The sequence below is a fragment of the Orussus abietinus genome, unplaced genomic scaffold (genome assembly GCF_000612105.2).
Source record: "Orussus abietinus isolate OABI.00-Male unplaced genomic scaffold, Oabi_2.0 scaffold211, whole genome shotgun sequence".
In the NCBI taxonomy this organism is placed as follows: Eukaryota; Metazoa; Arthropoda; class Insecta; order Hymenoptera; family Orussidae; genus Orussus; species Orussus abietinus.
Genome location: NW_019394366.1, coordinates 118787 through 133299, shown reverse-complemented (window position 1 = coordinate 133299; position 14513 = coordinate 118787). Strand labels below are relative to the sequence as shown.

Genomic DNA, 14513 nt, shown 5'->3' with positions numbered 1-14513 from the left:
ATCGCAATTTTCATTGCTTTCATTATCGGTAAGAAATGAATTTAAAAAGATGGCCGCCGTCCTCGTCTCTCGGGCATTGATGTCGTATCGTGTGGTATCATTTAATGACCCTGGTTTCCGTACTTTGTCAATCGGTACGAGGTGATCTGTGTCGTTTCCGTGTAAATCTCGTGTGTGTCCAGCTCACGATAATATCGGGGCTCTTATCACCGTGCAAATCGCCTCCGCCTTGTACCGTATTGATACGGACTCGATGTTAACACATGTCAATCGTGTCGTGTCGTATGGGTAGTGTCTCGTAGTCGAAATATGTATTTCATGATTTCGGAGTACTTACCACAGTCAAGCTGCGATTTAATGTCTCTCGTCCCGATTTCTGACCTTATCTGATAAGTTCGGTCGAGAGCAAATCTTTACAGAATTCTAAGGAATCGGTACCGTCATTCGTTCCATATTTGTCATTCTCTCTTATACTTTCATTCGTATGGTGTGTCATATGGTGTCCCGTGGTCAAAGTGCACGGTGGGCCTTTTACTTTTTCCAGATCCATTTTTTAAATCACTTTCTACTCCGTGCTCCAAATTATTAAAGCTTTTTCTGTTCGAATGCTTAATTGATAGCGAGTCGAGTGATATAAAGCTTTCATAGCTTAGATATTGAGATTCTCGAGGGATTAAAACCAAAGCTAGTCAAACTCCACTTTATACAATCCATTAAATACCACCCGAAAAACCCTGGGTTGTGTTCAATGTCATTTTTCTATTTTTAATTTTTAATTTCAAATTTACAAATCGTTTCTGGGTCATTATTTTTTATACGCCTTTTCATTGACAAAAGATCGCGTCAGGATAAATTCTTTCGGGGGAAACTTTATACCTTTCGATCTGGTATAAACAAAGAATTTAAACAATGAGCTTTCGAGATTTGAAGCACGGTGGTATAAGAATGGATCTGAAACTGATAAAGAAACTCACCATGGATGTCGAGGATTCTGTGGTACTTACCCCACTCTGCGACCTCAATTTCAACCTTACCGGATTTCGACCTTACCGTCTAAGTTCCGTCCTTAATGTGACAAATCTTTCGAGAATCCTATTAATTCGGTACCGCCATTCTCATTCTCTCTCTCGCTTTCACACGGTCTCTATTTCCGTCGGGTCGTCCCGGGTCAAGATCAACGAGGTCGATCGAACCTAAGAACCTGGTACTCACCTACGACTCGCTGGAGGTGGTCGACCTCGACGGTCGCGCTAGCGACCTTAGCGAGAGGGACCGTCGACTCGGGGAGGTCGGATTCGAGTTCGCCGGTAGCACGGAGCTCGGTGACGAGGAGGCCATGTCTGACCTCATCGAGGCGAGTGGCGGTCCTGCCTGTGGGGCCCTCGACCTCGAACTCGCCGATGGTGCCCTCGGGCAGGACCTCGGTCTTGAGAGCGACCTCTCGTCGCACTACGTCAGGTTGGGCCGTTTCCTCTCTGGGCCTTTCCTCCAGGGGTTTCCTGGTCTCTCTCTCGTCGGTTGTCACCTGGGTGACCGTCAGGCTCTCGGTGGTCCTGAAGGAAACGTCGGCCATGGCCGTGGGGGCTTCTCGAGAGGTTAAGGTCAACTTGGCCTCGCTCTCTTGACGGATAGTCTCGGTGCTCTCGAGGCTCTCGAAGAGCAAGTGCTCTGGGGTGATCTTCTTGGTATCAGGGGCGACCGGAAGTGCGAGATCCTCGGTGGTGAGGGAGGTCAAGATCTGCGAGGTCTGCGCCACACGGCGACCGGAAACGCGGGTCTCCGCGGTCTCGGTGAACGGCGCTTCCGGGCTGGGGAGGTCTTTGTGGAGTTCCTGAGGAGTGGCCTCGGATACGGTTAACGAGACCAGCTCTTCGAGACCTGGTTTTCCCTTCTGGGCCTCCGGAACTTTGGGTTCGGTGAACTTTTCGGTGGTCCTCGCAGTGACGACCTCGGTGGTCTCCGCGATCTCTCTTCCGGTGACCTTAGGGAGGGCGCTGCTGCCCGATGGTACCTCATCTTTGGGGAGGAACTCCTCCGTCTCTCCGGAGACTACCTGGGAGATCGTCAGCGAGGTCAGCTCCTCGATGACCGGCTGGCCCTTCCGCTGTTCGGGGCCTTGAGGTCGTTCTAGCTCTTCGAGGTCGGTGTCGGTAACCACTTCCGTTGTCTGGGCGATTTCCCTGCCGATGAGCAGGCTGGGCTGCGCGGACTTCTTCGTGGGCACTTCAGGACTCGGTAGAACGTCTTCGACCTCGTTGGACAGTACCTGAGATATAGTGAGGGAGGACAGTTCCTCTACTTCGGGGCGACCCTTCTGCTCGTCAGGGTGTCTGGGTTTGGAGAAGTCCTCGACGGCGAGGGCGGTGGTGACCTCGGTAGTCTCTGCAACTTCTCTTCCGAGCAGACTCGGCTGCGCCTCCTCCATCTTCGGAACTCTGGGACTCTCCAGGAAGTCCTCCTCCTCGGTGGTCGTCACCTGGGAGACCGTCAAGGCTGACAGCTCGTCCACGCTTGGAATTCCCCTCTTCTCGTCAGGTGCGATGGAGAGATACTCTTCGAGACGGTCCACGGTGACGACCTCAGTTGTCTGGGCGACCTCTCTCCCGAAGAGGCTGGTCGTCACCGAGCCTTCCGAGGGCACCTCCTGGCTCGGCAAGGTCACTCCAGTTTCGCTAGACGTGACCTGCGAGATCGTCAAGGCCGTCATTTCGCTCAGTCCAGGTTTGCCCCGCTGCTCTTCAGGACGTTTCCCTTCTAGAAGTTCTTCAACGCTGATCGAGGTCGTCACTTCCGTGGTTTCCGCAACTTCTCTTCCCAGCAAACTGGGTCTAGCCGCTTCCTCCTTCGGGGCGAGGGCCTTCTTCAGGGTCTCCTCTTCCTCGGTGGCCGTGACCTCCGACACCGTTATGGATGTAAATTCGTCGAGTTTCGGACGGCCCTTCTGCTCTTCAGGACGAATCGCTTCCGACATCTCTCCGAGGTTGTCCGAGGGGTGGATCAGCGTGGTTTCTGCGATCTCTCTACCCTGAAGAGAGGGCTGTGCCGTCTTCTCATTTGGCAGTTCCGGAGCTGGGAGAACCTCCTCCACCTCGCCGGACACAGTCTGCAGAACGGTCACGGAGGAGAGCTCCTCTAATTGCGGTGTTCCCTTCTGCTCTTCAGGGGCTTTCTCTTTGGCGAACTCTTCCACGCTGGACGCCATTGTGATCTCGGTCACTTCCGCGGTTTCGCGACCGAAGAGCGCAGGCTGGGCGACCTTCTCCTTCGGGACTTCAGGGCTTGGAAGGACCTCTTCAGCCTCCGAGGACACGATCTGCGAGATCGTCAACGAAGTGAGCTCGTCCAATTTTGGCTTCCCCTTCTGCTCTTCAGGCTTGATCAGCTCCGACACCTCTCCGACGTTCTCTACGGGATGCACCTGGGTGGTCTCTGCGATCTCCCTACCCTGAAGAGATGGCTGTGCCATCTTCTCACTGGGGGCCTCCGGAGCTGGCATCGCCTCTTCAGCTTCGTTCGACAGGGTCTGCATCACGGTCACCGAGGTAAGTTCTTCCAATCCAGGTACTCCTTTCTGCTCTTCAGGGCCCTTTGGCACGACCAGCTCCTCGACGCTGCTGACCGTCGTCACCTGAGAGGTCTCGGCAATCTCCCTACCCAGAAGACCAGGTTGCGCCGTCTTCCCCTTCGGCATCTCTTCGCTGATCAAGGTCTCTTCTATCTCCGAGGAAACGACCTGAGAAACCGTCAGGGAGGTCAGTTCCTCTAATATGCGTTCTCCCTTCTGCCCAAGTGGAGCCTCTTTCTTCAGGAACTCCTCGACGCTGGCGACCGTGGTCACCTCCGACACTTCGGCTATTTCCCTGCCCAGAAGACTCGGCTGGGCGACCTTACCCTTCGGGACCTCGGGGCTGGGAAGGACGTCTTCGGCCTCGTTCGACACGACCTGTGAGATCGTCAACGAGGTCAGCTCGTCCAACGTAGGCCTGACCTTTTGCTCGTCAGGACCGATTGGCTTCTCCATCTCTCCCAGGCTTGTAGCCGTTGTCACCTGGATGGTCTCGGCGATTTCCCTGCCTAGGATGGCAGGCTGCGCCGTCTTCTCTGTCGGCTTTTCCGGAGCTGGGAGCACGTCTTCGGCTTCATTCGATAAGGTCTGCAGGACACTGATCGAGGTCAGCTCCTCCAGTCCGGGCACTCCCTTCTGTTCTTCTGGGCCTCTTGGTGTGACCATTTCTTCGACGCTGGTTACCGTTGTCACCTGCGTGGTTTCTGCGATTTCCCTGCCGAAGAGGTGCGTCTTCGCCGTTTGTTCACTCGGGACCAACGCTTCCGGTAAGGTCTCTTCGGTTTCTCCGGACACCGTTTGCGTCACTGTCACCGATGTCAGCTCTTCCAGTTTAGGTTGGCCCTTGTGTTCTTCGGGTAATTTTGCTGCTGGTGCCATTTCTTCCACGGTGCTTACAGTTGTCACCTGGGTTGTCTCGGCGATCTCTCGCCCCAGGAGATTCGGTCGCGCGGTCTGTTCTCCAGGAAGCTGCGGAGCTGGTAAGGTCTCCTCCTTCTCGTTCGATAAGGTCTGCACAACGGTTACGGATGACATCTGCTCGAATTTCGACTCCACTTTTTCTTCTTTTGGTTTTTCTTGGATCGACATCTCCGAGACTGTACTCACAGTGGATACCTGATAAACGGAAGAAATAAGGTTAAAATTCAGGTCTTATTATGTTAATAGTTAGGTACAATTGTAACTATATTGCACTGTATCCATATACACGTGCACATTACATACAAGTGTTGACATTGTGTTACCAATTTTAGAACCGAGGTGTTCATAGGCGAAAATTATGGACACCACTTTTAGGATTCTCTCTTTTAATTTCAGCGCCATTGATTTTGACTAATGCTTAATTCCTTATATTTATCAATATTGTTTGCTTTTTTTATATGGAATTAATTAGTATTACTAATAGGCACTTCAATTGTACCATGTTTCTATTGTACCCGACTTCCTTTATCTTATTGTTCAACATTTCCTTACCTGCATCGTCTGCGCAACTTCTCTGCCGAAGAGGCTTGGTTCTGCCATTTTTCCTTTTGGTACCTCTGGGCTGGGTAGAGTCCCCTCGACCTCGCTTTCCGTCACTTGGGAGACCATGATCGAGGTCATCTCGTCGAGGGTCGGTCGAATCTGTCTAGACTCAGGTTTCTCGCCAGCCAGGAACTCTTCAACGTTCGCCACAGCCAGAACTTGGGTGGTCTCGACGGCTTCTCTTCCAGAAACCGAGGGCAAAGCCTGTTGATCCTTTGGCTTGACCTCACTTTTCAGTTCTCCCTCGACCTCCGTCGAAAAGACCTCGGATACTGTCACGGAGCTCATCTCCTCGACCTTCCTGGTTCCAGTTGATTCTAGTACTCTGGGTCCTTCAAGTTCTCCCAAAGTAGTGTCAGTGACAACCTGCAAGGTCTCTGCGACCTCTCTTCCGGTTAAGGTCGGCTGGGCCTTTCTGCTTTTTGGGGTCTCCTCGGTCGGAAGAGTTTCTTCGGCCTCGTTCGAAAGGATCTCGGTGATGGTGACCGAGGTCAGGCCATCGACCTGAGGATGACCTCTCCGTTCCGGTGCATGGAATTTCCCTTCAAACGCCAGTTCGGTCTCTCCCAGAGTTGTTTCCGTTTCGATGACACTTTCCAGGGTGCTCCTCGTGACCGTCGCCTGCGAGGTCGAGGGCTTCTCTTCCAGGACCTCGCCGGTACCGTGGACGACCTCGACCTCGGACTTCTCGACCGACTCGAACACGCTGAAGGCCGCAGAGGCGTTGGCCTCGATGCGCCTTAAGGTCATCTCGAGGTTCTCCTCCTTATCCTCGGTGGTGGTCTCCGAAACCTGGAGGGACCTTACTTCTTGAATGTCGAGGTTAGCTCGTTGGGTTGTTGGAACGAATTTACCCTCGAAGGGTGTCTCAGACTCTTCGACGAGGTTCTCCGTGACGGTGAGACTCTCGAAGGTCTCCTGTCCTGGGATGGCCACTCTAGACTCGGGCTTGACCTCGATCGGCTTGTCTTTCATGTCGACCTGAGATTCCACCATGGTGGTCTCGACGGAGGTGTGCTCGATGACGATGTTTCTCGTAGCCGTTCTCGATTCAAGTAATTTCTGCTCTTCCAAGGTGGATTCCCTTTCGGCCGAGGTGACCTCAACGACGGAAAGACCTCGTCCCTCCTCGAAGGCCGTCACGGCCGAGGTCGGCGTCGCTCTGGGACGATCTTCGAAAGTCGCTTCCTTCTCTGCCGTAGGGACCTCTTCGACAACGACCGGTATCAATTCGTCTTGTTTCGGACGAGCTGTACGTTCTTCGGTTCGGAACTCTTCAACGAGGCCGACGTTCTGGCCGACGAAGACCTCAGCTCGTTGGGCGACCTCTCTGCCGACCCTCGTTAACCCGACGCTGGCGATGCTTTCTGGAGCCTTTGAAGTCGTCATGTCCTCCATTCTGTCGTCGGGCACGACCTGAGCGACGGATATGCTCCTACCCTCGACATAGCTGACGTCGATGCGTCGCTCCTCGACCTCGAATTTCCCGGAGAAGTCCGTGGGCATCTCGTTGGTGATGGCCTCCGTCACGCTGACGCTCTCGAGGGTATCGCGGATTTCGTGGGCTTCGGTCCCCTTAAAAGTGGTGACCTCGACGAGGCCAACGGCCTCTTGGGTCGAGACCTCGGTCCGTTCTGCCACCAGCTGACCTTGGAAAGCTGGCACGGCTACTTCCTCTCTTTTAGGCTTCACATCTACGAATTCGTCCTCAACCACATGACTCGAGGCTGTTGTTTCGAGGACGGTTAAGGACTGCTCTTCGTTAAAGGTCAGGTTCGCTTTGGTGGTTCCTGGTAGTCTGTCCGCCACCCGTTCGGCCTCTTTTTCAGCCAGAACCTCCTCCGTCATTTGGACCGTTTCGAATGGTCTTTGGTCGACCTTAGCCGTCGCTGAGGTCGGTTTAATTATCTCAGCCTCACCGGTGCTCATGTCTGGTACCACCTCCGACTTCTCTGCGACCTCGAAACCTCCCGGAACGAAGGTGGGCTTGACCTCGCGACTCAAGGCAGCCTTGTCGAGGTCTTCCAACTTGCCCTCTTTCGTGCCGGTCGTGATCTCCGTCACGCTAGTCACTCTCCTCTCCTCAGCCTCGACGGTGACCTCGACGTCGTGTGTTTCGGCCTTGAACTTGTCCTCGAACGTCTTCTCGTGGTCTTGGGCAACTTGCTGGGAGACAATTAAACTGCGATAAAGTTCTTGCGAGGTCGAGGCCAAGCGAGTTTCTGGCTGTAAGTACTCCACCCTCTTCTCATCGAGGGTATCTGAGGTCGTCACGTCGGTCGTTTCGGCGATTCCGTGAGTGAGGTCGATTCCAGGCGAGGCCACGTGCTGCGAAGGAAGTACTTCCGGGATGTAGGTGGTTTCTTTGTCCGCGGTCGTGACCTCGGTCACGGTGCACGTCCTCTCGGCCTCGAAGTCGACGATCGCCCGTCTGTCCTCCGGTTTAAGGTCTGCAGGAAGGTCTCCTTCCTTTTCGGCAACCATTGGCTGAGTCTCTTCCAGGGGCACGAAAGGAACCTGATCTGGGATGGCAGTTCCTGTCTCAGGTTTGACCTCGACCAGTTCTCCTATTCCGAGGTCAGGGACGAGTTCCGTTTTCTCGGCGACTGGGCGCATGTCCACGTCCAATCGCACTCCTACCCGCTTTGTTTCCGGCAATTCTCCTGGTTTGTACTCTCCCTCTTTGTCCTGTAAAGTGACGTAGGAGATCGAGGTCAAGGGCTGGCCCTCGACCACGGAGAAGTCCGCGATCCCGCCAGCTGGTAACTGGCCGACCTCGAATGGACCTTCCGCCTCGGTCGGTTGGGTTTCCGTTCTCACGACTGTCTCCAAAGGAATCGATGCAGGGGTGGCTGACGCGGAGATCGGCTTCGAGGTCTCCAGCTTCTCAGCGCTGACCTCCGTTGTGACCTCAAATCTTTCCGCGATGATTTGGCCAGTGAATTCCATGTCCACCTGGGCGGTTTTCCCTTCCGGTTGCTCTTCGGTTTTCAAGGTGGTCTCCCTGTCCTCGGCGGTAATCTCGGTCACCGTGAGATTGACATTTTCGTTTATCGCGAGGTTGGCAAGAGCCGTAGGTGTAGGTTTGCCTTGGAATTCGACCTCGACCTCGGAGACAGTGGCCTCGGTTTGGACGAGGCTCTCGAATGGGACGTGCTCTGGATGAGCCACTCGATCTCGAGGTCTCTCGCTCTCCAGGACCCTGGTCCCACCTCCGGCGATGACCTCGATCGAGGTCGCCACTCCGTGGGCGTCGTAGCTCGTCTTCGCGTGTTCGGTTTCCAATTGAGGTTTCCCTATGTACTCCGCCTCTCTGTCTCCCGTTACCGTCTGCGTCACGGTCAGACTTATCGTGCCCTCCTCCAGGCCGACCTCGACCTTCTTCTCCTCCGGCTTGACGAAGTCCGCCATGGTGCCCTCTAAGTCTCCCGTCGAGGTCTCCATTGCGACCAGAGACCGGAAAGTGACGTGGTCCACCTCTGCTGTGGCGGTGGAGGGCACCTCGGGTGCCAGCTCGTCGGTCTTGTCCTCAGCTCGCGTTTCAGTGACCTGAGCCACGCCTCTGAGGTCGCCAGGGAGGTCGACCACCGCTGATTTTCCCTCTGGTTGCTCTTCCTTTGGCAGAGCCTCTTCCTTCACTCCTGTGACTACGTCCGAGACGATCACACTCTCGTTCAGGTCTAATTCTAAGGTCGCGGTGCGACCCTCGTTTCTCGCGACCTCCTGGAACGGGGCCTCGGCCTCTCCTCCGACCACGACCTCAGCCACTGCGGCCTCAAACGGCAAGACAGAGGTCTTCGGCTTCTGATCCGCAGGTTTCTCGACTTCGGCGACCTCGCCTAAGCCCGATCCACTTACGACCTCGAACTTCGAGGCGACGACGTGCTGGGTCTCGAGGTCGACCTTAGCCTCGGCGGATTTCGGCCGTTCCTTGTCTGCTAGATCTGCCTCCTTGTCCTCGGGGTGTACGAAAGTGACCTCGACGCCTTCACCTTCCTCGAAAGCGATGTCGACTTTCTTCCTGTCGGGCTTAACATCCTCTATCAATGGTGCCTCTTTCTCGGATGTCGACGTTTCCGATTGGAGGACGACCTCTAATCCACTCTGTTTTTCTTGGGCGACCTCACCTTTCGGCTTCTCCTCGACGAGGTCGACCACGTTTGCCGAAGCCACCGTCTCCTGCGTCTGCGCGACCTCGTGGCCAGATATAAGGTCGACCTTAACTGTTCGTTCCTGTGGTTTTTCTTCTGTTTCCAAAATGCTTTCCCGAGATTCGGTGACGATCTCTGTTACCGTCAGATTCTCCGTCCTCGTGACGACTCCGACTTCGGCGCTCTTCGACTCCGGTTTCAAGTCTTCCGACCTCGGTTTCTCCGTCTCGGCTACGGTTGTCTCCGTCACCTAGAAACGGTTTTACGATTGCATTTAGATAAGAATTAATTATCGATAATTATTTAAGAAGGTCAGTAGATTGTGAAGTGCGTTTCGGTTAACGTGAGTTTAAAGTGAAATAAAAAAAGTATAGGAAATATTTGCTTACACAGCTGTTCTATTTCATGTTTAACGGGGAATTTAAGATGAAAAATGACGAACCACAAAATTTCATTTTTAATAAAAAAAAAATAGAAAAATACCCGTAAATAAATTTTTAAACAATTCAAATTTCATGGGTGTCAGGACCTTTCTTACAGCCTCCATATTCACGTTGTAAACGTTGAAACGATTCGATGCACCCAGTTAAGAGAAAAGTTTGATAAACGAGACCTTTGTGTAGCCACTTTCACATCACCTTAAACCTTAATTTGTTTCAGTGCTCACCTGTAGTTCTTGAAGAGCGTCGCTCCTGCGTAACGCCTTCGCAGTTTCGAGGTCTTCAGGTTTGATCGAGCCGGTTCCCAGTTCCGGGATGGTCTCAGATTTGACAGCCACGCTGCCGGTGGTAGAGGTCAGCATTGGCTTGGCACTGACAGCTTGAGGTCGAGGTCCACTCTCGTCGTAAGTACTCTCCGCGTCGTGGGCCACGACCTCGAGGACGCTCGAGGCCGGCCTCGCTTCGGATAGCTCCACAAGGGCAGTTTTACCTTTCGGCCTGACCTCATCCACATATGCAGCTTCCTTCTCCGCGACCTCCTGCATGCTGACCGTGATACCTTCCAAAGGAACCTGAGATGGAAGCGCGGTTCCTGTCTTTGGAACGTGAGGTCGATACTCGCCAGTCGGCGATTCGGTCCTGACCTCTTCGTGGCTGGCAGCGCCGAGAGGTGTGATAGTCGTCGATGATGCGACCTCGACTAAAGGTCGGGCCTCCCGGTCGTACTCGGTCTCCCTCTCTATGACGGTGACCTCAGTCGTGTGCACGCTCGAGGCCTCGTTTATGCTTACTTCGGCGACCTTACTGTCCGGAGCGGTGAGGTCGGTTACAGGAGTAGCACTCTCGGCTGTCACGGTTTCCGCGGTGACCGCTCCTGCTCTGACCTCGGTCTGGCCTATGTTCGCCTTGGCCGAGGTCGGGACCACGTCCACGACTTCTCCGGTTCCCTCCTCTGGCTGCGTGACCTCGACCTTTAGGGAGCGCACCTCAGAGGCGGGCACCCGCTTGCCTCGATGGCTCTCGGGAAGTTGGTACACCGCGAGGTCGGATTCCTTCTCCACCGAGGTGGTTTGACTGACCTCGATCCCGCGGATGGCCTCAAAGGAGGTGTCCACCGTTCGTTGCTCCGGTTTCACTGCTTCTGGCATGTCGACCTCGCGATCGTGGGCGAGGGTCTCCCTCACGAACTTGGCCTCGGTGAGCTCGACCTTGACCTCTCCGCTCTCCGTTATGTACTTGAGGTGGTCGGCAAAGTCTGCAGGATAGTCTGCAGTTTCGATGGAAACGACCTCGACGTGCTCCTTCTGGCCGACGGTTTTCTCCGCCAGGGCAGCGGTTGGCCTCGTCCAGGGGCTGTATTCGCCCTCGGACTCCTGAATTAAGGTCCCGTAAATGGTGCCGACCTCGAGAGGATGGGCCCTCGAGGTCTCCGCCGTCTTCGCCTCGGGTCTCTCGTCCGCCCGGTATTCTTTCTCCTTCTCCGAAACGACGGTTTCCACCGTCACCAGCGAGGTCTCCTCGACCACGTTAAGGTCGGCAGTGGCCTTCCTTCTCTCCTCGACGGTGAAGGTCGTCTCGCGCTGTTCGGTGCCGACAGTGGACACCGCAATGCTCTCGACGGTGTCAACCTTAGTCTCGGCCCTGAAGAGGTCGACCTTTCTGTCGGCCTCCAGGATGCCCTCGCTCTCCCTGACGGCGTGTTCTCGAACCGTCAACATGGTGTCACCAAAGGTCACATCCAATTGGGCCTTCTGCTCCAGTGGAAGTCTTCCAGGTACGTAATCGCCCTCCTTCTCGGGAGCGTGGATGACCTCGGTAACCCTCTGGCGTTGCTCGATGACCGACTCAGTCGCCGTCTCCGTCGGTACGATCAGCTCCGGATAGTACTTCCCAGGTTTGTCCTCTGGGAGGACCTCTTCGATCACCAGAGGCTCGTTAGGCGCCAACTTGACCTTAGGCTTCGTGGCGAAGGGCTTGATCGTCTCGAGGTCGCCTTCCAACAAGGCCTCGTTGACCTCGTACACGGTTAGCTCCTGCCTAGGCAGAATGGTGTCCTCCGCCGTTGCCGTCTTTGGTAAGACCTCGTCCTCTCTGGGGACCTCGGTCTGCCCGACGGTAGTCTCGAACGTCGTGGCGACCTCCCTATAATCTACCGTCACGTCCACCCTTCTTTTGTCCTCCACACGCACCTCCAATCTGGAGAGATTATCATCCACGCGGGTTTCGCTGACCACGACGCTCGAGGTCGAGGACACCACGCTGGGAACGGCCTCCGCCGTTGCCGGAGCGAACTTCCCGGAGAACGCTCCCGTTGCCCCCTGAGCCGTCGTTTCCGAGGTCGTGTATGGTTCCACTGGCTCTAGGGTGACCTTAGCCCGTCGGGCCTCCGGCTTGACCTCCCCCACGACGTCCTCCCTCTCCTGAACGGGCACCAACCTCTCCGTTAAGGCGTGCACCGCGTCTAAGGTCAGCTGGGCCTTGGCCGTTTCGGGCACTCCAGGTGCCTGTTCCGTGGTCCGATCCAGCGGAACCACTTGGTACCGCTGTCCGGGGACGTTGAGGGCGATCGAGGTCAAGGCCTTGTCCTTGTCCTCCTCGAAATCCTCAACCTCCTCCAGCTCGATCTCGGCCTCGCCCGTCGATGGCTTGAGAGGCTTCCGCGGCTTCCGAATCGTCCGCCTCCGCGCCTCTTCCTCGACTTCGACCTCGACTTCCTTTTTGACCTCGATCTCCGAGCTCCTGCGCTGCTTCCGGCGAATCAGCCTGCCCCTCGAGTCCCTCTCTACCACGATGACCTCCTCTTCGACCTCTTCCTCCTTGGTGTCCTTCCTCTCGACCTCCAACGAAGGCTGCTCCTCCACCGACTCTACCTCAACCACCTGTACCACCCCCTCTTCCCTATCCTCGATCTGCTCCTGTGGTTTTCTGTCTTTGAGCCTGAGCTGTGTCGTGTGTTGTGCTTGCCGTGTGTCCTCGTATTCTGTGGAAAGTATGTGGGAGACCCGGTGTCACAATTTATGCGTTGGTGGCGGCCGCGGAGGAAGAGCGCCCAAACAAAGATGGCGCCCATTGGAGAACGACCCCTTTGCTTAGACCTTAGATATCTAGACCTCGCATTGCAGTGAAAGGGGTAACCTCGAATGTACCACGTGAGCTGACCACAGGAACTAAGGTGCATTGTGTAGGTGTGGAGATAGGACCCAATCATACATTAGACCATGTATGTAGACTTTGTGTTGCAGTGGAAGGGATAAACGAAGATTCCACGTGAGCTGACACTCACCCACACAGTTAAGGCCATTTTGCTTACTGAACATTTGGGAGTGGGAGGTCCAATGTGAGGTCTGGATATGTGTGATCTAAGCCTCTTTGTCATTTTCGGCGCTTCCTCCGCACCGCTTCGTGTGTGCATCGATGCTCGTGCTCGCTCGATGCTCGCCAATTTCTTATCGCCTCGACTTTTTTTAGCACGCGGATATCGCTGATCGCTCTAAAAAAAATCTGGAGCAGCTTTTGCTTGCGAGAGGTCTCTATGCGCAGACTGGACAGGACGGACGACGCGTTGGCAAAGATGGGGTCGATTTAATTTATGCTTTTATTATATTCAATTAAGATAACAAATGTTATCTGGGCATGGAAAGAACTGAACGAAGTCCCGGCCATTCGAAGTAATGTATAAAAAAAAAAATAGTGGTAATAGTAACATATAAAAAATGAGGTCTGGCGCCCATCTCTGAACACGAGCGAGCTGGCTTGTGAGTTTGGCGTACGTAGACGTGCATATACGAGTATGTGGTAATTGCATGCGCAGTGGACAGTGGATACCAAAGTGTACATACGCAATTCGGCTAGTTGCATGCACCGGCTGCGCCTGCGTAAGCGCATGTCGACGAGACACGAAAACGAACAAGACTGGACACAAAACTGTTGGATAAGTACCAACGTCCGAAATCCCGAAAAATGTGGCCCCTACAACGTAGGTATCCTCCTGGGTCGACCTTAAGGCAAACGAGGTCTCTCGACGAGGGACCTCGACCTACAAGAGGTCCTCCGATGAGCGACCTAGATGCAAATGAGGTCTCTCGACGAGTAGCCTTAATGCGATTGAGGTTTCTCGAGGAGTTAATCTCAAAGCACATAAGGTCTCCCGACGAGCGACCTCGACGCAACCGAGGTCTCCTAACTTCGTTGGTTTGGTGCAAACGAGGTCTCCCAAGGAGCTGATTTGGTCGGTGGAAAAATCATCCGACGAGCGACCTCGACGGAAGCTACGACCCCGTGGGGACGTTCGCCCCACGGGGGAGAGGTCGAGGTCTCTTTCACTCTCACACCCGGGGTCTCGGGGCAGAAAATCCACAACCGGGCAAACCAAGACTCTCTTCGGCGAGATACTTACACGTCGCGTGGCATTCCGTAGGTGCGAAGCGGCTCTTCTAGAAGCGCGAGCGGGTCAAGGCTCTGGAGCTTGCGACATGGCTTACAGAAATCACTGAGAAATACGGCTGCGCGTGTCAAAGCATAGCGGCATAAGCGTAAACGAAAAGGAAATCGAGCTCGAGGGTGCTTCGCGGTTTGCGAAGCGCGTCTCATGCACCCGAGAGCGAAACGACGGGAAGAACGACGAGAGAGGTCGGAGGGCCCGGAGAGCCGGGGACGGACGTCGACCTCGAATCGAGGTCTGCTCATTTCGAGTCCGTCCCCCAGCTCCCCACGGGCTCTCCCCTAAAATTATCATAAATATGGGGACATCGATCGGTGCCCGATGGGTCGAACCTTTGATCTCCTGGACATCCCTCCTGAGCACCGTCTTCCGCTCGTCCTTCCTCACTGCAA

General features: G+C 54.8%; 1 protein-coding gene across 8 annotated transcripts in view; it reads right to left on the bottom strand.

Moving 5' to 3' along the window:
• The window catches only part of LOC105702948 (titin), a 101256-nt gene that overhangs the window by 30836 nt on the left and 55907 nt on the right, over positions 1–14513 (bottom strand). For 5 of the 8 annotated variants that reach the window (XM_012430927.2, XM_012430921.2, XM_012430923.2 and 2 more), the window contains 4 exons: positions 14454–14507; positions 9908–12660; positions 5039–9490; positions 1213–4681 (listed from right to left, as the gene is read on the bottom strand). In XM_012430927.2, coding sequence (XP_012286350.1) covers positions 1213–4681; positions 5039–9490; positions 9908–12660; positions 14454–14507 — 10728 coding nt within the window. The remainder of the gene's footprint in view (positions 1–1212; positions 4682–5038; positions 9491–9907; positions 12661–14453; positions 14508–14513) is intronic. The other 3 variants (XM_012430925.2, XM_012430924.2, XM_012430929.2) reach the window with 3 other exon arrangements.